Source organism: Neoarius graeffei, chromosome 17, assembly GCF_027579695.1.
Source record: "Neoarius graeffei isolate fNeoGra1 chromosome 17, fNeoGra1.pri, whole genome shotgun sequence".
Taxonomy (NCBI): domain Eukaryota; kingdom Metazoa; phylum Chordata; class Actinopteri; order Siluriformes; family Ariidae; genus Neoarius; species Neoarius graeffei.
Genome location: NC_083585.1, coordinates 57,622,007 through 57,645,284, shown reverse-complemented (window position 1 = coordinate 57,645,284; position 23,278 = coordinate 57,622,007). Strand labels below are relative to the sequence as shown.

The following is a 23,278-nucleotide window of genomic DNA, read 5'->3' as shown; positions in this document are numbered from 1 at the left end:
TCTTCCTTCATCTTGAAAATAGCATTCAACTGTCGTTTACACATGTCTGCGTTGAAACGCATTTGCAGCACTATTTCACCTACTCCATCAAAAAAAAAGTACACGATGAGCAGGATCATACCCTTTCAAGCATGGGAAATAAAAAAAGAAAAAGAATCAACCAACACCCAAGTCCGTTTAGACTGCGCGATAAACCATATTCTTCAGCGCAAATGAGGCGAACCTAATTCAAATGCGCGGTAGCTGCACAAGGCAAAATCATATGCCATGTCATGCCATGGCGGGGAAATTAATAATCAAATGGCCTTACCTTGCTTAAAACGTTGTCTTGATCACATAACTCCTTACAATTATTCCACTTAAATCCATACGGTTTAACACACCCAACAAAGATAGCAAGCGCATTGCTAATTCCCACCAGAAACCTAACAGTTTACGCTACGATGTTTTCTTCCGTTTCTTCAGTAGATGACATTTCAAACGTTTATTACCCACATCCCAAATGTCATACGTTATATTATTTTACCTTGTTGTTACTCATGTAACCTACTCAAAACACAACTCATTGGAGAGATCTCGTGGAAGTGGAGTACCCCAGGCTATGGTGTGCCTTAGGGGACATATTAGATTTTTCGTTTGGTTTGAAACCAAAATACTGCCACACTGCCGATGTTGTATTTTTTTTTGCCACTAACTCGTTATCTTGACTTGCCATCTTTCAACCGCGGTCTCAGTCTCTTTTTTTTTTTTTTTTAGATAGGACAGTATAGAGAGACAGGAAATGAGCGGGGGAGAGAGAGACGGGATCGGGATCTTGCAAAGCTTTCTGTCAGACTCCAAAATGTCACGCAGGGTTGCCATGGTAACGACAAACAACCCTGCACGCGATGAAAACTTCTTTAGGAAATTGATAGAATTAGTGAAAATACGATCACACAGTTATTCGGGATGATCTTCAATTTATTATTTTATATTATGACCTCATGTACTCCATATTTATTTAGATATATTTTTTTAAAATGACGGTAATGAGACCGATACCGTTGGTACTTTTGGATACCTCGGGATACCTTCTTACCGTAATACCGCCCAACCCTATTTGCCAGTCTAAAAAAACTGACTTTTTTTAAATTTTGATTTATCGTTTTTGTTTGATATTTCAAAAGTATTGTATGAACATTTTGGCACAAAATTGACTCCATAGATAATCACCTCGAGTGACTCGGCAAAATGGCAGCCGATCACTTCATCACTGTACGTGAGGAAGAATTACAAATGAGGAAAGAAAGAAAAATTCTGTTCCTAAAAGCACTAAAGATGCTACGAAGTTTGATCTAAAACTATTCGGAGAGAAGGTGGAGTTGTGATTAATTTTTTCGATTTCAAAACAACTTATTTTACATGACAAGTCTGCACAGCGCCATTATTACATTTGCAGGCTGCTTTTGAAGTTTGAAATAATTATTTTTTTTAAAATAATATCGGCTGGGGGGTTTTTCATGGTGCATCAGATATATTCCGTTCAGCGAGCATGATACTGAACGAGTCAAAGACGAGTAGCTGAATGGAATATATCTGATATACCACGAGAAAAAGCCAGCTGATATAATCATCATACAGACATGGACACATTCCTTCCGGGTGTTCAACACGTCTTTATCTTTCAAAACTCTCACAAAATCTTCCGTATTTAACGAAGCAAACCTGGCGGCCATGTTTGTTTACAAACTGTCACAGTTGCTCGCTAGCACGGAAGTTTTACATCTCTGATGTGTCTCTTTTCCAGTTTTCCGATGTCTGTTGGTATGTTTTTCTCTTGTAAATATATGTTTATGTAAAATATATCTTGAATATCTCATGAAGTTTTGGTAGTCTTTCAGGTGTTCAACGCGTCTTTCTCTTTCCCGGCCAACCATAGGGGTGTTCACACGGCACATATTTGCATCGATGCTGCACCGATGTATTTTGTTGCGATATATCTTACACCGGTGTAAATTTTGTGGAGCGTTCACACGTCACAACCCTGCTTACTAGAGAGAAGCGTGTTAGCACCGGTGCAGCCCCACTTGCGTTCACACGGCAGTTTTGCGACCGTGCTATACGATAGTAATAATGCGGAAATGAAATATGCGCACGCGTGAAAATGTACTTCCTTTTCCCGGTGGTCATGGCATCACCAAGCGCCGGGAAAACAACGTGGATGAAGACACCAGTGTTGCCAGATACTGCTGACGTTTTCCAGCCCAAAATATGTTCAAATCCGCCAACATGCACTTAAAACCGCCCAATCTGGCAACACTGGAAGACACGCAGTTCTGTTGTTGGTGTTGATATTCGCCATTTTGGAAGTGCAAAATACCAGGATGCAAATTATGCAATGCTCGTATGTAATCAACTCTCCTCACGCGTAGCGAGTCTACCCCTGTAGCGTTCAGACGTCCCATTTTATATCGGTGCTGCCCCGCAAACTAGCGTTTACTCCGGAGTAAATTTCTTAAACCACCTCCCGAGCAGGGTTAGATTTGCACCGGTTTAAGCAGCTTTCAGGGGCTACACCGCTATAACTTTGTACCGTGTGAACGCTCTACCGGGGCAGCCCCGGTGCTACACCAGAGTAAAAGCTGCCGTATGAACACCCCTTATGAAATGCTCGTGTGCATGCGCAGCAGAAAACAAGTCAACATTCTCATTGAATATTCGCATCAGCTCCGGCACATGACGTCATGTTGTCTTGACAACCATGCAATATCGTAAGCCATATTCGACGCTCATTCTCCACTGGGTAGAGCGACGTGATACCCGTAGGATAAGCGATATGATCACAATATTGCATGCTATCGAACCAAACGAATGAAACCCGCTAGAAGGGAATAGAACACGTTTTTATTCCATCGAAAAAGTGTCCTGTATGGATAACAGAGATGCCTACCCCAAATTTTGAATTTCAGTATTCTTGAAAACATTTTTCAGTATTTTGGAATGACTTTCAGTAACATTAATTTATGCGCATTTCCATTATAAAGAGGTGTATATACCAATATGTTCAACGTTTAAATGATTAAAAAGAACTGTTTTGTGTGAATTGAATAAACAAAACGCGAGCATCCATCTCAACTGAATTTCCACTCAACAAATTTCTAGAGCGTACAATATATCACATTTTTATAAATACAATAGTGTTCCCTGTTTGCAGACATTACGGTTGACTACCAATCATTGGTATTGAATGGAACTCCTCAAAAGTATTATATTATATTGCCTGGCAAAATGTTCTACCTGTTAACGGATTCTAATAAAATTTAAAAAAAATTCTTATTTCATGCCAAAGAGAGTCCGACATTGTTATCTTAATGTCCCAGTATATAAATACTAGGGCTGTAACGATACACCCAACTCACGATTCGAATCGCGATTTTTGACCCACGATTTTTTTTAAAAAGTTTTTTTAAAATAGTAAATTTGACTTATTAACATTTACTTACATTAACTATTTAATAACAAATAATTCAGACCACTGCAGAGAATGAGTAATATGTATGCAAAAATGAACAAATGTATATCCAAAGATTGTTTTATTTCTCAAAATAATACTGTTGAGCCGGAAGCTCTGTTTTTTTCGGTTCTGAAAAAGTCATTTTTCCAAATCGTGTAAATCCGTTAAGATTTTTTTTTTTTGGGGGGGGGGGGGGGGGGGGGGGCCTCTCTCACTGTCTCACTCTCATAGGGCCAATGATTTTCTGTGATCGCGGAAAACAGATGGAAATTACGGAATTTTTATGGTGAAACATTGCTCGCGTGTCAAAATGTAACTGCCGCAGAAGGCTTCCGCCCAAGCAGACACGCCTTCAGTGTTGCCAGATATTGCTAACGTTTTCCACCCCAAAATATGTTCAAAACCAGCCAAAAAGCACCTAAACCCGCCCAATCTGGCAACACTGCATGCCTTTCCGGTCAAGTGATTGTGATTGGCTTGTGGCACACCTAGCCAGCCAATGAGCTGCTTGTTTACAGATTCGCTCCCTGCGTCGCAACCAGAATGGCGACCGCTTAAAAGAAATGAATGCTCTGCCAGTGGCGAGTGTGGACGTTGCGTGACTCGCAGAAGATTGTCGCAGGTCGGCGAAAAAACGACTTACTAATAGATATAAAAAAATAAAAGTAATTTAAGTAAGTTTAAAATGTAATTTAAATAAAAAGTAAAAGTATTAATAAATTGAAGTTTGGAAGCGCCTCTGTTTTTGGGCTGAGGAGAAGTTTGAAAGGGTGTACCGCGATTCTGCCTTCTTGTATCGCGATACGGATCGTGGCTCTGCGTATCGCGATTTCGATTCGCATATCATTACAGCCCTAATAAATACTTCAGCATAATGCTTCAGAAGAGACACTGAATAAAATGACATGTATAATTGTATTTAAAACAGTGGAATGATCAATTTTTTGCCACAATCCCAACAGCACTAATCATAAAATTCTGTTTTTGATCAGACTACATGTACATTTGCACTTGCAACACTGAAAAGACTTTGAATTAAAGAAGTACAGCCAGTGTTTGATATTTCAGTGAATAAAAATCAGACATGTAAAAAGAAACTGAATAAGTTTAACTCGCATTTCATGGCACTAATCGGCAAGTTCAACTCCAAGCACAGGTCAACCGTCACCGCTTCAGCACGCGTCACGTTCCGTGTCTTTTCATCCACACATTTTGTAAAAAACTGCTGGATACCCCCAGATTTACTTTCCGCCTGACTCGCCATTTCAGCATACTCCATATGGTTTTTTTGTAGTTGACATGCCGCGTGCAGTCATCGCGACCACCACGAGTGATGTTAATGTCAGTTCTACACAGTTTGCAGTGCGCGTATCCATTGCCCTTTTGACTGGGTGTAACGCACGGCCGTTCTACCGTATCGAAAATAGCGCGAACAAATGTGCAGAATCTGCGCATGTCACGCACAGCATGTGCGGTTGTCGTAAAAATAAATAGCCTCGCCGTGAATCGCGCATGGATTGAAAAAGTCGCTTGGACATTTAAAAACAACTCACTGGAATTTAAGACTTTATAATAATTCCAGGCTTTCGTCTAAACGGGGGAACAGGGGCGCTGCGCCCTCTTACTCTCGGCGTGCGCCCCCTTACCGACTCCGTGAAAACATCCCAGCAACACTACGTGACAATGTGTCTGATCATCAAATACGTTATAATTGCTCCAAAAATATTCCAATCATAGTAGATACACCGCCAGACGGTGCAAAAACAATCCGAATTGGCGTTTTCCAGACTGAGGCGCCATGTTGTTTAGTTGTTTACTTGTCGCGGCTGCTCTCGCGAGATTTGACATGGGTTACATACAAGGTCAGCTGACTTGTAGAGCGAGATTTCTCGAGACTGAATGACCTTTCACCCACCGGCGCAGGAGCTTTTGACAGAAGTAGTTCGCGAGTTGTTTTTGTTGACACTGGGCATTTAAAGATGTCATCCCGCGGCACGAAACGGAAGAAAGCCAAAGACTGTCCGGGGCAGAAGAAGATTACTTCTTTCTTTTTCAATGTTGACAGACAATTTGTTACAATTTCCCTCTCAGATAGCCTCAGAATGTCCCATTGGAGCATTTTTCAAAGGCTTTGCACGGCGGGGGGGGGGGGGGGGGGGGGGGGGGGGGACAACCGGCACCATCTCCCAGGGTCTCTGCACATTTCTGACCAGCAAAAATAATACTTTTTAAGACCATTTTAAGACCACTGAGTATAAAAAATAAGACCACTACCACGGAACAAATACGTACAGTTAAAAAAAAAAAAAAAAAAAAAAAAAAGCACACTCTAGGTTAAGTTCAAAGCATTTTTTTTTAATAAAAAATGTGCATCTTCAGTTTACAAAACAGAACATTAGCTGCCTTCTCGATATTTTAATAGTGGGGTACTGCTGTAAACATAAACAGTGAGGAAACAAATTGATCTTCAGTTAACAAAACAGAACATTAACTGCTTTCTCAATATTTTAATAGTAGGGTACTGCCATGAACAAACAGTGAGGAAACAAGGAAGTTTGACTACTGATCGAACTGCCTCTGGGGACTGTTGTTGCCCGACTAGCAGCATAGCGCATATGCTTTTCCCCTTTCGAGTGAGCGTCAAGGGCTTTACAGCCCATTGTTGTTAACTTGATGTCTTTCCGACATACCTTACATCTCGCTTCATATTCTGAAGTTGCTGTTGTTAGCCAACTTTTGTATTTTGGCTCCTCAAGCCACTTGTTACTAAACTTACACTTCCCCATCTCCGTTCATGTTCAAGTTCAACCACTTCTTCCTCGTCTGCTCTACTCTCAATGGTTCTACTACATGGATAAAAGAACACACTGCCCCCTGTGGCGTGGTTCCTGCGCTATTAGAACTAGTGCTAGACACACAACGGCTCTTGTGCTACTTGTTCAGCATCTTGATAACAAACGACGCTGGTTGAATAAATAACGTTAGCGCGGAAAAAAAATCCAGACATATGTTGTTTTTTTTTCATTTACCGTAGGCTACCCGGATGAAATTTAAATACCTCCCATGTGAAATTTAATACCATAGCTCAAAAAATAGCGAAATATAATGCTTTTTAAGACCTTAAAAAACACATATTAAAAATAAGACTTTTTAAGGATCCGCAGAGACCCTGTCTCCCCCCCCCCCGCCATGGTGAGCGCCCTCATACTAAATTTTTCTAGAAAAAACCCTGAATTCCGTACAGAATAACACTGTTTGCCGTAACATCGTATTTACGTAACTTTTCCGTACAAAACACGGCCAATCCGTACTAGTAGGCATCTCTGGGATAATAATTCACTGATATTCACTTTGCCTTCAGGTGATTAATTGTTAAATAACAAAAAACACTTCCCACCAGACTGGTACGTCAGTGCAAGGAGCAGTTCCTTTCGTTTTCAGTAATGTACATTGCGCACACTGCACAATACTGACAAACATTACAGTTGTTGTCTATGATAAATCTAGAAACTGAAAAAAAATGAATAATAGAGTATTGACAGTTTGGCATCACAGAAAATCCATTCTACCCATTCAGGGTTCTTTGCTCAAAATGTTTTGGCACCCCTGGTGTAGACAATACTCACATTTCTACCAAACGTTAAAAAGGTTAAATGGCATGACTGACATACCGTTGTCGAGTTGTTGGGGCTCTGTGCTGGCTTGACCGAGCTTGTCGGCTTGACAGTCCCTGAGCAAGCAGAAACAGACGATCCACAAAGCTGCCAGTTTGCTGAAATCCATCGTGAGACTTCTGGCTTGATCTGCGAAGGAGAAACAGTTCGACCGGTTTAAATTTAAACAGCATTTCTGCCAAGCCACATTGTCTGACAGTTGTTCCAGTATTAAAAAAAAAAAAAAAAAAGTGACTGACATTTCTGTTCTAAAGTTCACTTTGCTATCAGGAGGATTCGAGCTGGCTTCAACTGAACTATTAATAAATGACAAGTCAAGGAATAAAAACACTCAGTGTCACGCTTTACAGGAAACTGATCAATGATCGGATGGCGTCAAGAGGTCGAGTTTAGCATTAACGTTTTATTTTAAGCTTAAATTAAAGGTCAAGAAGTTTCAGAATACCAAAGTCATGACTGTAATTAAATGCAACGAGTTATCAGCTGTCCAAGTTTAATTAAAAAAAAATGTATATAAACTATACAGGCATGTGCTTGTCTTGAACAGCAGTGGAGATATTTTATTTTTCAATTATAGCAAACCGAATTCTTACATACTGATGTCACCCTGATGCACTAAACGTGAACGCGTCATTTCATTTTCTTATTTTAAAGCGATGAGCCAGGAAATTACGGGATTATCATTATACATTAATACGAAAAAAAAAGTTCAGCGGACTTTAGCTTAAACATGCTAAAGTTGTAACATCAGTCCGTTGGGCCATTTCCCCGGGCGTGGCCGTACTGGATTAGTCAGATATATTGGATGGTTGTATTCGGAGACGAAAACGAGGGTGGTGCTGCGTGACATAGGATGCTGTCGTGCAGAATACCGCGTCACGCATCAAACGGATGGAAGATAAGCAGGTAAATATATATTTTTTAAATAATCTAACCACTACTTTATTCTGATTCCTTTTCTAATACTGCACTGCAAATCATTTTTATGCAGAAATGCAAACAAACTGACCGAGAAGCCACGCTAGACCATAATATTATACTACAGTCTAGTTGTCACATGCAACAGAAGGACTCTCAGGTGCGCTCTGGACAGCGTGCGCTCCGAGCTGACTCACAGACATGCCGTGAATAACACACACCTGCACAGGATTAAGGCGCAATCAGCACGCCTAAATAAGGACTCCGAATGCAGACCTACTTTGCGAAGTATTGCATTGCTGTGGTACATTACGTTTCCTGTTCCTCGTTTTTTAACCTGCTTCTGTCTACGATATTCTGTTTGTGCCTCGCCTGACCTATTGCCTGTTTTACCGTTCACGATACCTGCCTGCACTTTTCTTTATAATAACGATCTTCTGCACTTACATCCGTCTCCAGCCATCCCTAACACTAGTATAGCATGCACTTGTACACCTCCGCTGTGCTCGCAGAAAATGACATCACGCACGATGGCGATATGGCGGCCTCCCTGACAAAAGACAGTCCCGTCTAGTTTCATCACTTTCGTGGTTATGTCGTGAAGAAAAAAAATTCAACATGCAGCTTTTTATTTTTTATAAAGGACCGACTTTTAGCTCCATTTGTTTATTTGCGAGACACTTTCTTTAAATCTTGCCGCTCTGCCGAAGTCAGACAGCAGGCGATGAAAGTTTGTGTAAGAAACAAAACGGGTGAAAATTTTATACACGACATGATACAACACGATTTACTTTTGTTGATCTCAAAGCTCCAGAGATTTAAAACATCAAACTTGATAACTGTCATGACGGGTGGAATCTTGGTGATTCCTGAACCCATCATCGACCATCCCAAACCTACTGAAGACATGCGCTCACTAATGAATGAATGAATAAAATGAATGCCCACTTTGATTTCAGGTTTTCTGAAAGTTCCAGTTAAAATCCCAAATCGATTTACGGTTAAAATGTTAATCCTGTCGCTATGTTCAATTACACGGCAGTGTTGGTAAAATCATTAATCGGACGAGTCTGTATTTACTCACCAACAGACGTCAAACAGCTTTTCGACTGAAATAAAGAATTTCACTTCAACACTATTCAGCCAGTCGAAGGTGTGGTTCTCTTACTAACGCAAACTTGACTAATGAGTTCTTTGAAAAATAAGGCAGTTATTACACTGAGGTCAGGTATTTTGTCCCGAATTCTTGTGTTCATAATTGGCAAACAAAAAGTGTGCAATTACAAAATAAATATTTTAAATATTTAATATGAGCCCTGTGATGACCTGGCGACTTGTCCAGGGTGTACCCCGCCTTTCGCCCGTAGTCAGCTGGGATAGGCTCCAGCTTGCCTGCGACCCTGTAGAACAGGATAAAGCGGCTAGAGATAATGAGATGAGATGAGATATTTAATATGCAGAGTATGTTACTCCATGATAGTAGTAAAAATAAAAAGACTTGACATTTTGGTATAAAAGTGTTACACCTTTTAATGTTTGGACTCAAAGTTGGTTATTTTCCTCTAACAAAGTGATCCAAAGTATTTTTTTTAATCCATTTACAGTTAATGCCGTGGAAGGACTGGAGACACTGTCAGGACTGCTGCTGTAAAAAAATGAATTTATCTTCTAATCAATCAATTAATCAGACAATGGCATTTTAGGGCCTCTGTGTAAATTATATTTGACAGCAATGTAGTTCAAGAATAAGGTGTTACATTTTAAGAATCAAGCCATAACATATCGAGAATAAAAGTATAATATCGAGGCTCAAGCCGCAACATATCGAAATTAAAACTATAATATTCAGACTCAAGCCATAACATATCAAGGCTCAAGCTGTAATATAGAGGATAAAACTATCATATAGAGGCTCAAGCCGTAATGTATTGAGAATAAAACCAATATCAAGGCTCAAGCCGTCACGTATCGAGGCTCAAGCAGTAACTTATCGAGAATAAAACTAATATAGAGAATAAAGCTGTAACGTATCGAGAATGAAACTATAATATAGAGGCTCAAGTCATAATGTAGAGAATAAAACCAATATTGAGGCTCAAGCCGTAATGGATTGAGGCTCAAGCCGTAATGGATTGAGGCTCAAGCCGTAATGAAGAGAATAAAACCAATATCAAGGCTCAAGCCGTAACGTATCGAGGCTCAAGCCGTAATGTAGAGAATAAAACCAATATCAAGGCTCAAGCCATAATGTATTGAAGCTCAAGCCGTAATGTAGAGAATAAAACCAATATCAAGGCTCAAGCCATAATGTATTGAGGCTCAAGCCGTAATGGAGAGAATAAAAGCAATATCAAGGCTCAAGCCGTAACGTATCGAGGCTCAAGCCGTAATGTAGAGAATAAAACCAATATCAAGGCTCAAGCCATAATGTATTGAGGCTCAAGCCGTAACGGAGAGAATAAAAGCAATATCAAGGCTCAAGCCGTAATGTAGAGAATAAAACCAATATCAAGGCTCAAGCCGTAATGTATCGAGGCTCAAGCTGTAATGTATCGAGGCTCAAGCCGTAATGTATCGAGGCTCAAGCCGTAATGGAGAGAATAAAACCAATATCAAGGCTCAAGCCGTAATGTATCGAGGCTCAAGCCGTAATGGAGAGAATTAAACCAATATCAAGGCTCAAGCCATAATGTATCAAGGCTCAAGCCGTAATGTAGAGAATAAAACCAATATCAAGGCTCAAACCGTAATGTACCAACGCTCAAGCCGTAAGGAATCGAGGCTCAAGCCATAATGTAGAGAATAAAACCAATATGAAGGCTCAAGCCGTAATGGATCGAGGCTCAAGCCGTAATGGAGACAATAAAACCAATATCTAGGCTCAAGTCGTAATGTACCGAGGCTCAAGCCGTAATGTACAGAATAAAACCAATATCAAGGCTCAAGCCATAATGGATCAAGGCTCAAGCCGTAATGGATAAAGGCTCAAGCCGTAATGGATCGAGGCTCAAGCCAATGTTAAGGCTCAAGCCGTAATGGATCGAGGCTCAAGCCAATGTTAAGGCTCAAGCCGTAATGGATCGAGGCTCAAGCCGTAATGGATAAAGGCTCAAGTTGTAATGGATCAAGGCTCAAGCCAATATTAAGGCTCAAGCCGTAACGGATCGAGGCTCAAGCCGTAACGGATCGAGGCTCAAGCCGTAACGGATCGAGGCTCAAGCCAATGTTAAGGCTCAAGCCGTAATGGATCGAGGCTCAAGCCAATGTTAAGGCTCAAGCCGTAATGGATCGAGGCTCAAGCCGTAATGTAGAGAATAAAACCAATATCAAGGCCCAAGCCATAATGGATCGAGGCTCAAGCCGTAATGGATAAAGGCTCAAGTTGTAATGGATCGAGGCTCAAGCCAATATTAAGGCTCAAGCCGTAACGGATCGAGGCTCAAGCCGTAACGGATCGAGGCTCAAGCCGTAACGGATCGAGGCTCAAGCCGTAACGGATCGAGGCTCAAGCCGTAACGGATCGAGGCTCAAGCCAATGTTAAGGCTCAAGCCGTAATGGATCGAGGCTCAAGCCAATGTTAAGGCTCAAGCCGTAATGGATCGAGGCTCAAGCCGTAATGTAGAGAATAAAACCAATATCAAGGCCCAAGCCATAATGGATCGAGGCTCAAGCCGTAATGGATAAAGGCTCAAGTTGTAATGGATCGAGGCTCAAGCCAATATTAAGGCTCAAGCCGTAATGGATCAAGGCTCAAGCCGTAATGGAGAGAATAAAAGCAATATCAAGGCTCAAGCCGTAACGTATCGAGGCTCAAGCCGTAATGTAGAGAATAAAACCAATATCAAGGCTCAAGCCATAATGTATTGAGGCTCAAGCCGTAACGGAGAGAATAAAAGCAATATCAAGGCTCAAGCCGTAATGTAGAGAATAAAACCAATATCAAGGCTCAAGCCGTAATGTATCGAGGCTCAAGCTGTAATGTATCGAGGCTCAAGCCGTAATGTATCGAGGCTCAAGCCGTAATGGAGAGAATAAAACCAATATCAAGGCTCAAGCCGTAATGTATCGAGGCTCAAGCCGTAATGGAGAGAATTAAACCAATATCAAGGCTCAAGCCATAATGTATCAAGGCTCAAGCCGTAATGTAGAGAATAAAACCAATATCAAGGCTCAAACCGTAATGTACCAACGCTCAAGCCGTAAGGAATCGAGGCTCAAGCCATAATGTAGAGAATAAAACCAATATGAAGGCTCAAGCCGTAATGGATCGAGGCTCAAGCCGTAATGGAGACAATAAAACCAATATCTAGGCTCAAGTCGTAATGTACCGAGGCTCAAGCCGTAATGTACAGAATAAAACCAATATCAAGGCTCAAGCCATAATGGATCAAGGCTCAAGCCGTAATGGATAAAGGCTCAAGCCGTAATGGATCGAGGCTCAAGCCAATGTTAAGGCTCAAGCCGTAATGGATCGAGGCTCAAGCCAATGTTAAGGCTCAAGCCGTAATGGATCGAGGCTCAAGCCGTAATGGATAAAGGCTCAAGTTGTAATGGATCAAGGCTCAAGCCAATATTAAGGCTCAAGCCGTAACGGATCGAGGCTCAAGCCGTAACGGATCGAGGCTCAAGCCGTAACGGATCGAGGCTCAAGCCAATGTTAAGGCTCAAGCCGTAATGGATCGAGGCTCAAGCCAATGTTAAGGCTCAAGCCGTAATGGATCGAGGCTCAAGCCGTAATGTAGAGAATAAAACCAATATCAAGGCCCAAGCCATAATGGATCGAGGCTCAAGCCGTAATGGATAAAGGCTCAAGTTGTAATGGATCGAGGCTCAAGCCAATATTAAGGCTCAAGCCGTAACGGATCGAGGCTCAAGCCGTAACGGATCGAGGCTCAAGCCGTAACGGATCGAGGCTCAAGCCGTAACGGATCGAGGCTCAAGCCGTAACGGATCGAGGCTCAAGCCAATGTTAAGGCTCAAGCCGTAATGGATCGAGGCTCAAGCCAATGTTAAGGCTCAAGCCGTAATGGATCGAGGCTCAAGCCGTAATGTAGAGAATAAAACCAATATCAAGGCCCAAGCCATAATGGATCGAGGCTCAAGCCGTAATGGATAAAGGCTCAAGTTGTAATGGATCGAGGCTCAAGCCAATATTAAGGCTCAAGCCGTAATGGATCAAGGCTCAAGCCGTAATGGATCGAGGCTCAAGCCGTAACGGATCGAGGCTCAAGCCAATGTTAAGGCTCAAGCCGTAATGGATCGAGGCTCAAGCCGTAATGGATCGAGGCTCAAGCCGTAATGGATCGAGGCTCAAGCCGTAATGTAGAGAATAAAACCAATATCAAGGCCCAAGCCATAATGGATCGAGGCTCAAGCCGTAATGGATAAAGGCTCAAGTTGTAATGGATCGAGGCTCAAGCCAATATTAAGGCTCAAGCCGTAATGGATCAAGGCTCAAGCCGTAATGGATCGAGGCTCAAGCCGTAACGGATCGAGGCTCAAGCCAATGTTAAGGCTCAAGCCGTAATGGATCGAGGCTCAAGCCGTAATGGATCGAGGCTCAAGCCGTAATGGATCGAGGCTCAAGCCGTAATGTAGAGAATAAAACCAATATCAAGGCCCAAGCCATAATGGATCGAGGCTCAAGCCGTAATGGATAAAGGCTCAAGTTGTAATGGATCGAGGCTCAAGCCAATATTAAGGCTCAAGCCGTAATGGATCGAGGCTCAAGCCAATGTTAAGGCTCAAGCCGTAATGGATCAAGACTCAAGCCGTAATGGAGACAATAAAACCAATATCGAGGCTCAAGCCGTAATGGATCGAGGCTCAAGCCAATATTAAGGCTCAAGCCGTAATGGATCGAGGCTCAAGCCGTAATGGATCGAGGCTCAAGCCAATGTTAAGGCTCAAGCCAATGTTAAGGCTCAAGCCGTAATGGATCGAGGCTCAAGCCGTAATGGATCGAGGCTCAAGCCGTAATGGAGACAATAAAACCAATATCGAGGCTCAAGCCGTAACGGATCGAGAATAAAACAAATATTGAGAATCAAGTCGTAACACAATTGAGAACAAGGCTGTTATATTTTGAGAATAATTATAATCTTTTGAGAACTAAATCTTTACATTTCGAGAAACTCGTGATGTTATCTATAGACCCTGATGATATTTTTATTGAATCCCCTCTTTGCAAAAGTGAATTACATTTTTTTCCACCCAGAAACACGTGATTAAAAAAATACTCAACGTTATAATGAAAGAAAATAAATTTCCTCAAATTATTATTATTATTATTATTATTATTTTGTAACGCTTATGTAATACTAAACCGCAGAAGCCCGTGAGGCGATCCGTTGGTCTGATAGCACAGTTAGCTTCGCCCTGTCTGTCTGGGCTGCTCCTTCAAAACCATTGTATAAACTCTGCTTCTTATTATTGTTTTAATATACATATACCGCACATAAATTACATGTTTTAGTTTGGTGTGGTTTAAGAATCAACATTAAAAACATTCAGAAACAGAAGCAGGGCTTCACTCAGGAACATCACGACATTTAGCGTGAAGCTAACCATGCTAATAGAAAAACGCCATGACACAATGTCGTGTTGCCAGATTGAGCGGATATTACAGTTTGCTTGCACAATTGTAAATAGGATGAATGATATAATTTTCGTAAATGGACAGTCATATAATATAGAATTGTATTTTAGCACGATGCATTGTGAAATTTATACTTTTTTCTTCTTCTTCTTCTTCCAAAAACAGTGACCGGGATTAAAAAAAAAAAAAAAAAATCACTTGAATCTATGACAAGAAGGGATTTAGAATGTTATACATGGCAACCCTAACCTCCACAAGCTAGCTCTTGATTTTAACACCAACCGTCATTTTATTTAATTCTCAGTGAGAGCAGTTTATAGTCATAGCAGAAAGAGCTAACAGATAAAAATGGATAAAACTGCATAATTAGGCAGATAAATCAGACTAAAACAGTGTATTTTACGTTCAGAAAGAGACAAGAGTACACTTTTAGGCGAAACTGATAGTGTTTATATTTTTTAAAATGTATAATAATATGATTAAGTGTGATTAATACCTCAGATTTGCGTCGACTTTTTGGAGATTGGAAAAAAAATAATAAATTACAATAATAATAATAATAAAAGTCACAGGATCCTTTATGTCCTCTTGCAGCTCCCAGGAGAGTCCCGACCGCAGCTCTCCATTGAGACAGGCTGCAGAAACAGCTGACAGTGTGGCCTCTTGCTTGACAAAATAAATAAAAACCAGTCCTAGTCTTGGTTTAATTCAGAGATGAAAGATGAGCTGAGCTGAGCTCGTCGTTTGTTTCAGTTCAACTCGAGCTGCATTGCAATAGATCAGTGTGGACTGGCAGGACACAGAGAGCTGTGGGGCCACAAAGGCTCTCAAACGGCTAAACCTCAGGAAACTACACGACAAACATGTGCTAGTCCTTTTAATGCGTCCCTCAGACATCCAAATTCAGCGTGAACTTAAAGACAAGCTGTCTCTCTGTCCTCTTCTTCCCCTCACACTCGCCCCCGCTTCCTCACTCCACAGTGCACACTTTTGTTTTTTTGAAAGACTGCAGACAGGGTTGCCAGATTTTCTAATCCACAAAAAATCAGAATCCTTCATCCATCCATTATCTGTAGCCGCTTTATCCTGTTCTACAGGGTCGCAGGCAAGCTGGAGCCTATCCCAGCTGACTACGGGCGAAAGGCGGGGTACACCCTGGACAAGTCGCCAGGTCATCACAGGGCTGACACATAGACACAGACAACCATTCACACTCACATTCACACCTACGGTCAATTTAGAGTCACCAGTTAACCTAACCTGCATGTCTTTGGACTGTGGGGGAAACCGGAGCACCCGGAGGAAACCCACGCGGACACGGGGAGAACATGCAAACTCCGCACAGAAAGGCCCTCGCCGGCCACGGGGCTCGAACCCAGGACCTTCTTGCTGTGAGGCGACAGTGCTACACCACCATGCTGCCCAAAATCAGAACCTTCCATCCATCCATCCATCCATCCATTATCTCTAGCCGCTTTATCCTGTTCTACAGGGTCGCAGGCAAGCTGGAGCCTATCCCAGCTGACTACGGGTGAAAGGCGGGGTACACCCTGGACAAGTCGCCAGGTCATCACAGGGCCGACACATAGACACAGACAACCATTCACACTCCCATTCACACCTACGGTCAATTTAGAGTCGCCAGTTAACCTAACCTGCATGTCTTTGGACTGTGGGGGAAACCGGAGCACCCGGAGGAAACCCACGCGGACACGGGGAGAACATGCAAACTCCACACAGAAAGGCCTTCGCCGGCCGCTGGGCTCAAACCCAGGACCTTCTTGCTGTGAGGCGACAGTGCTAACCACCACACCACCGTGCCGCCCAAAATCAGAACCTTACACCGTAAAAAATTATCAGACATCATTTTCAATTTTTCCACAACAATAAGTCATCCAGTTTGCTTTTTAATGTTCAACTAAGGCACGAATCATTTACTCATGTGGTTCACGAATGAGTCAGTTCCTTGAGTCAGCTCTTGTAAATAAATCGAACCCGACTTGTGTACTAGTGGTGTAGTGGTTAGCACTGTCGCCTTGGGTTCGAGCTCAGCGAGGTGATAGCCTTTCTGTGTGGAGTTTGCATGTTCTCCCCGTGTCCGTGTGGGTTTCCTCCAGGTGCTCCGGTTTCCCCCACAGTCCAAAGACATGCAGGTTAGGTTAATTGGTGGCTCTAAATTGACCGTAGGTGTGAATGTGAGTGTGAATGGTTGTTTGTCTCTATGTCGGCCCTGCGATAACCTGGTGACTTGTCCAGGGTGTACCCCGCCTCTCTCGCCCATCGTCAGCTGGAATAGGCTCCAGCTTGCCTGCAACCCCATAGAACAGGATAAGCGGTGACAGATAATGGATGGACTTGTGGCATTACTTCATATCCACAGGAGCAACTGTTCATTTTCTAAGTATATCAGAGAAACCGGGTGCAAAACCAACAGCCCAACAAGTGACTTTAGAACTAAGGCCCTGGTCACGCTACAAGGGTGGCACGGTGATGTCGTGGTTAGCACTGTTGCCTCACAGCAAGAAGGTTCCGGGTTCGAGCCCAGTAGCCGACGGGGGCCTTTCTGTGTGGAGTATGCACATTCTCCCCATGTCTGTGTGGGTTTACTCTGGGTGCTCTGGTTTCCACAGTTAGGTTAGCATGGGACTGCCTTGGGCTGAAGTGCCCTTGAGCAAGGCACCTAACCTCCAACTGCTCCATGGGCACTGTAGCATAGCTGCCCACTGCTCTGGGTATGTATATGTGTGTGTTCACTGCTTCAGAGGGTTTAAATACAGAGGACAAATTTCACTCTGCTCTGTTATAAATTCTGTTATGACCCAAATGAGGATGGGTTCCCTTTTGAGTCTGGTTCCTCTCGGGGTTTCTTCCTCATATCATCTGAGGGAGTTTTTCCTCGCCACCACCGCCACAGACTTGCTCACTGGGGATAAATCAGGGATAAAATTAGCTCATATTTAAAGTCTTTAATATTCTGCATAAAGCTGCTTTGTGGCAAAGTCTGCTGTTAAAAGCACTCTACAAATAAATTTGACTTGACTTGACTGTGCTTGAGTGTGCATGTGACAAACAAAGGCCTCTTTTTCTTCTCCAGCTCATGAGTACTTGGTGATGAAAAATTGGTAGCATCACCACTAATCCTGCGATGCACAGTGAATGTTCTCTGAGCTTTGCGAGGTGTTTTTTGGTGTATCTCCACCATGAGTGGCCAAAAATGTCTTGAAAAATTTCAATGCATGCATTGAAATTTGATGGTGATGTTTTCGTTGGCAAACTATGCAGTGAATGGGTTGTATTCAGTCACATGACTTTTGCTTGTGAGTTTACTTCCGGTGAATGAAGTGGTGGTCAGACAAACCAATTTGGCTGCCGTTATGTAAAGAGCTAGTGAAACCATCTCCGACTATTTTCGCAGTTGGTCAAGATACCTTCAGAAAGTTGCTCTTTGCAATGGTATGGATCCTTACAAGTTAACAAAGAAGGATTTTCCTGATGATTTGGAAAATTATTCATCCATTGTGTTCCCTGACATCTCAGAGTACCTGGTGCTGCAGACATCGTTCTACACGGACAAACAGATGGAAAACCTGGAAGAACATGGAGGAGTACAACTTGTTATACGTAGCTGGGTTAAAGATCTGGGGGTTGGGACACTACAAGATAAATCCTGTATCGATTATATCCGGGTAAGTAGGAATTTCTGGGCGTTTTGTACGCGTCTTTGCAATGGTTGCTATGACTCTACAAGTTTTAGTATCAAATGTTAACAAACCACAACCGCTCGAATCTCAATCCTCCCTGCTCTTCTCTTCCAGCTAAATCATTCACAAGGATCCACAGAAACCCTTTTAAAGACCTAGGTATTGGTGAAACAGGATGGAGAAGTCATCACGGCTCACTGTAACTGCACGGCTGGGGGAGCAGTTTCATTCTGTTAACTCGTGAGTTCTGCTTTTGTGTTTCCGTGGATCATCTCGATTATCTTATCTCTCTAGTTCAGTGTAGGAGCCCAGTCGACATCATCGTCCTTGTAAAGATTGCAAGGACATTCTGATAAATAAAGTCAAAACGTACGCGGTATTTTACAACATGGTGACAGCGCTCAAACAGTAAACAAAAACACATTTGATGACTGAAGCGTCTCCTGAACTTCAAAACATCATGAAATAACGGAAAATGGCAAGAAAAATTGGTGATCTGAGAATCCAAACGAAATAAATCAGATGAATTTACAAACCTTTCACGAAATGATCGCTGCAAACTCAGGCGTTCTTCTACTCGGCTCCCTTCCATCACAACAAAAGGTTCAAGACCCACCTTTCTCATTGTGTTTTGGTAAAATCCTTTGCTCTTTCACCCTTTTTTATCACTTCACAGACAACCTGGAAGAAACTTATAAGTTTAACAGTTTGTTTGATTTAAATAGTGCAAAACAACGCAAGCTTAGGGCATTTTAGCAACTATCAAGGCACCCTGGCAATATTAGCGCTTTGAAAACAGTAATCTTAGCTGACCACCACTTCATGCCTTGCATATCAAATGAGGCAGATATGACATCGGATGCAACCCACCTATACTCACAGATGGGTTTGGGAATTCTTCCTGAAGCTCAGGGAACCTTCGCCGAGCCTCTTGAGATGTATGTGTCTCGAATCCATATCCCTGATGCTCGCAGGGCCCTCGGCAACACAGTGGCGAGGTATAGCCTAACTTTCACCAAGACTTGAAAATTGCCATGTTTGATTTGAGACGGGCGGCACGGTGGTGTAGTGGTTAGCGCTGTCGCCTCACAGCAAGAAGGTCCTGGGTTCGAGCCCCGGGGCCGGCGAGGGCCTTTCTGTGTGGAGTTTGCATGTTCTCCCCGTGTCCGCGTGGGTTTCCTCCGGGTGCTCCGGTTTCCCCCACAGTCCAAAGACATGCAGGTTAGGTTAACTGGTGACTCTAAATTGAGCGTAGGTGTGAATGTGAGTGTGAATGGTTGTCTGTGTCTATGTGTCAGCCCTGTGATGACCTGGCGACTTGTCCAGGGTGTACCCCGCCTTTTGCCCGTAGTCAGCTGGGATAGGCTCCGGCTTGCCTGCGACCCTGTAGAACAGGATAAAGCAGCTAGAGATAATGAGATGAGATAGATAGACAGACAGATAGATAGAGAGATAGAACTGGACAGGACATGCCCACTAGCAACAACAGTAGCACTAACTACGCATCCACAAGAGAAAAATCACAAATGATACAAGTGATTTGTTTCTTGCCAGTGTGAATGTGGGGTCATAGTGGTGTTCATTAAGGAGTTGACACCTGAAAAAGATGGAATGAATCTTCTTAATGAAGCACAGACACAATAACACAATAGTATCCACGTTTGAAGTTCCTTATAATCTTATTTCACCCATTATTAGGCAAATAAGAACAATTATTCGATGAAAGAAAATTGCAAACTTTTAATGAAAATTATGGCAGTGATCCGGTGGCACGATGGTGTAGTGGTTAGCGCTGTCGCCTCACAGCAAGAAGGTCTGGGTTCGAGCCCAGCGGCCGATGAGGGCCTTTCTGTGTGGAGTTTGCATGTTCTCCCCGTGTCCGCGTGGGTTTCCTCCGGGTGCTCCGGTTTCCCCCACAGTCCAAAGACATGTAGGTTAGTTGAATTGGTGGCTCTAAGTTGAACGTGAGTGTGAATGGTTGTCTGTGTCTATGTGTCAACCCTGCGATAACCTGGCGACTCGTCCAGGGTGTACCCCGCCTTTCGCCCGTAGTCAGCTGGGAGAGGATCCAGCTTGCCTGCGACCCTGTAGAACAGGATAAAGCGGCTACAGATAATGGATGGATGGATGGCAGGCAGTGATCCGTTTCGGAGCTGAAAGAGTCGACTTTTTTGGTGAGCTGAGTCAAATGATCAGACTCATTGAAAAGATTCATAATTCCAATCACTGGTCATTAAACTTGATGAACATGCAAATTGTAAACACTATCATGTTCTCCTGCCATTCTCATCTCATCTCATTATCTCTAGCCGCTTTATCCTGTCCTACAGGGTCGCAGGCAAGCTGGAGCCTATCCCAGCTGACTACGGGCGAAAGGCGGGGTACACCCTGGACAAGTCGCCAGGTCATCACAGGGCTGACACAGACAACCATTCACACTCACATTCACACCTACGGTCAATTTAGAGTCACCAGTTAACCTAACCTGCATGTCTTTGGACTGTGGGGGAAACCGGAGCACCCGGAGGAAACCCACGCGGACACGGGGAGAACATGCAAACTCCGCACAGAAAGGCCCTCGCCGGCCACGGAGCTCGAACCTGAACCTTCTTGCTGTGAGGCGACAGCGCTAACCACTACACCACCGTGCCGCCCCTTTTTGATTATTTATAAGACAATCTTTTAGTCCAGGGATTTTTCATTCATTTTAATCATAACCAGAGTATACAGGTTTACTGTTTATGTTAAGAAAATTAACACTTGTTTCATTTGAAGAAGAAATAATTGGTATAGGGCGGCACGGTGGTGTAGTGGTTAGCGCTGTCGCCTCACAGCAAGAAGGTCCTGGGTTCGAGCCCCGGGGCCGGCGAGGGCCTTTCTGTGTGGAGTTTGCATGTTCTCCCCGTGTCCGCGTGGGTTTCCTCCGGGTGCTCCGGTTTCCCCCACAGTCCAAAGACATGCAGGTTAGGTTAACTGGTGACTCTAAATTGACCGTAGGTGTGAATGTGAGTGTGAATGGTTGTCTGTGTCTATGTGTCAGCCCTGTGATGACCTGGCGACTTGTCCAGGGTGTACCCCGCCTTTCGCCCATAGTCAGTTGGGATAGGCTCCAGCTTGCCTGCGACCCTGTAGAAGGATAAAGCGGCTAGAGATAATGAGATGAGATGAGATGAGATAATTGGTATAATTAATGTATGTAAATACCTAACTTCAAACCTGCCAGGAAAAAAAAAGAAAAAAAAGAAAAAGGTTTAAAAAATATTATGTGTACAAATTGTGGACCTGGCAACACAGACTGCAGTGAACACGCTTATTCTATTCTCACCGTGTTTAATAAATCCCGCCTCCTGGCTGTGATTGGCTAGTAGCACCCGGCTTTCTGCATCATGATTGGCTAGAAGTTCAAACTGTTGATAACCTTCTTGCGGAATGAAAGCGGTAAAAGAGAACTTGTGTGTTGGACTGTAGGAGGAGTTTCAGTGTAAATGTTGTGACAGTGCCACCTGCTGGACAAGAGCTAAAATTACAACAGCACTGTTTACTAACAAAGAATAATAAGGAAATAATAGAGTTTAGTCAGTAACAGCTCTACTCAGTATATACTTGGATAAAATTGATCAGTCATGTATTAATGTTTGGTAAACAATTTAAAGAAACATTTTATTTATTTATTTATTTATTTATTTCAATAAATAAACAGCATGGTGGTGTAGTGGTTAGCACGGTCACCTGACAGCAAGAAGGTTCTGGGTTCAAGCCCAGCGACCGGCGAGGGCCTTTCTGTGTGGAGTTTGCATGTTCTCCCCGTGTCTGCGTGGGTTTCCTCCGGGTGCTCCGGTTTCCCCCACAGTCCAAAGACATGCGGTTAGGTTAATGTGGGACGGCCTTGGGCTGAGGTGCTGTTGAGCGAAGCACTGAACTCCAAACTGCTCCCCGGGCGCTGTTAGCATGGCTGCCCATTGCTCACGTGTGTGTGCATGTGTGGGTTCACTGCTTCAGATAGGTTAAATGCAGAGAGGAAATTTCATAAGTGTGTGATGAATAAAGTTGTGCTTTCTTTCTTTTTTCTTTCTTCCTTTAGAGTGGTGAATAAATACTGAGCAGTTGTGCTGAAGTGAAAGTACAGATAATAGCTGAAAATCTTACTCAGTTAAAAGTGGAAGTATCCAAACATAAAACACCGAAGTGAAAGTAAAAAAACAAAAAATAGTTGCGCCTTTTAAATTGACTCAAGTATTTAAAAAGTTCAAAGTAATTGTGAAATCATGAAAAAAAAACCTTATGAAACTCAGATAACATTATGTTTTCATGTGAAAACATAAGTTTAGCCTCGGTCACAACCGGACGTACGATTTTTTGGCTGTGCGATTTTTGGTGTTTCCCAAATCGCTGCGGTTTTTTGTTTGTTTGTGGAGAACGTAGTTGTGGTGACCATGAAGGAGTAAGATCACCGTGCACCCAACGTAAAACCCGGAAGTCGAACGTGCGTACCATGCACGAAATCTGAGGCTGCTCGGACGTACGGCTGTCGCTTCATTCGCACCTTCAAACGTGCACTAATTGTACTGACCGTGCGTTCCATGCAGGCTTCGTATGAAGGTTGCAAGAACTGCGCACGATCTGTACGTTGTGCATACCAACGGCGTTCGTTTGTCGCACTGTGGAGATTGGAGAGGGGTATATATATTTCGGCATACTTTGGTTTCTCACTGTGAAAATGGCAATCCCTCCGCAAAGACTTCGTCTCAAACTCCTGGCCTGCTGGCCACTGTCATGGTCTTCATCCTCCTCCTCACTGCTCCTTGTCCTCTCTCTCTCCTCCCTCTCTGCCGCCGACTCTCTCTCCTCCGTCTCCGACACCTTTTCTATCCTCCTCTTCCCTTTTGCCTTTGG

General features: G+C 43.1%; 1 protein-coding gene across 1 annotated transcript in view; it reads right to left on the bottom strand.

Moving 5' to 3' along the window:
• Positions 1–15,662, bottom strand: part of stim1a (stromal interaction molecule 1a) — a 211,054-nt gene extending 195,392 nt beyond the window's left edge. Inside the window, 2 exon segments of the mRNA XM_060897769.1 lie at positions 7,165–7,296; positions 15,181–15,662. Of these exon segments, the coding sequence (XP_060753752.1) occupies positions 7,165–7,276 (112 nt within the window). The 5' untranslated portion in view covers positions 7,277–7,296; positions 15,181–15,662.
• Positions 15,663–23,278: the final 7,616 nt, after the last annotated feature.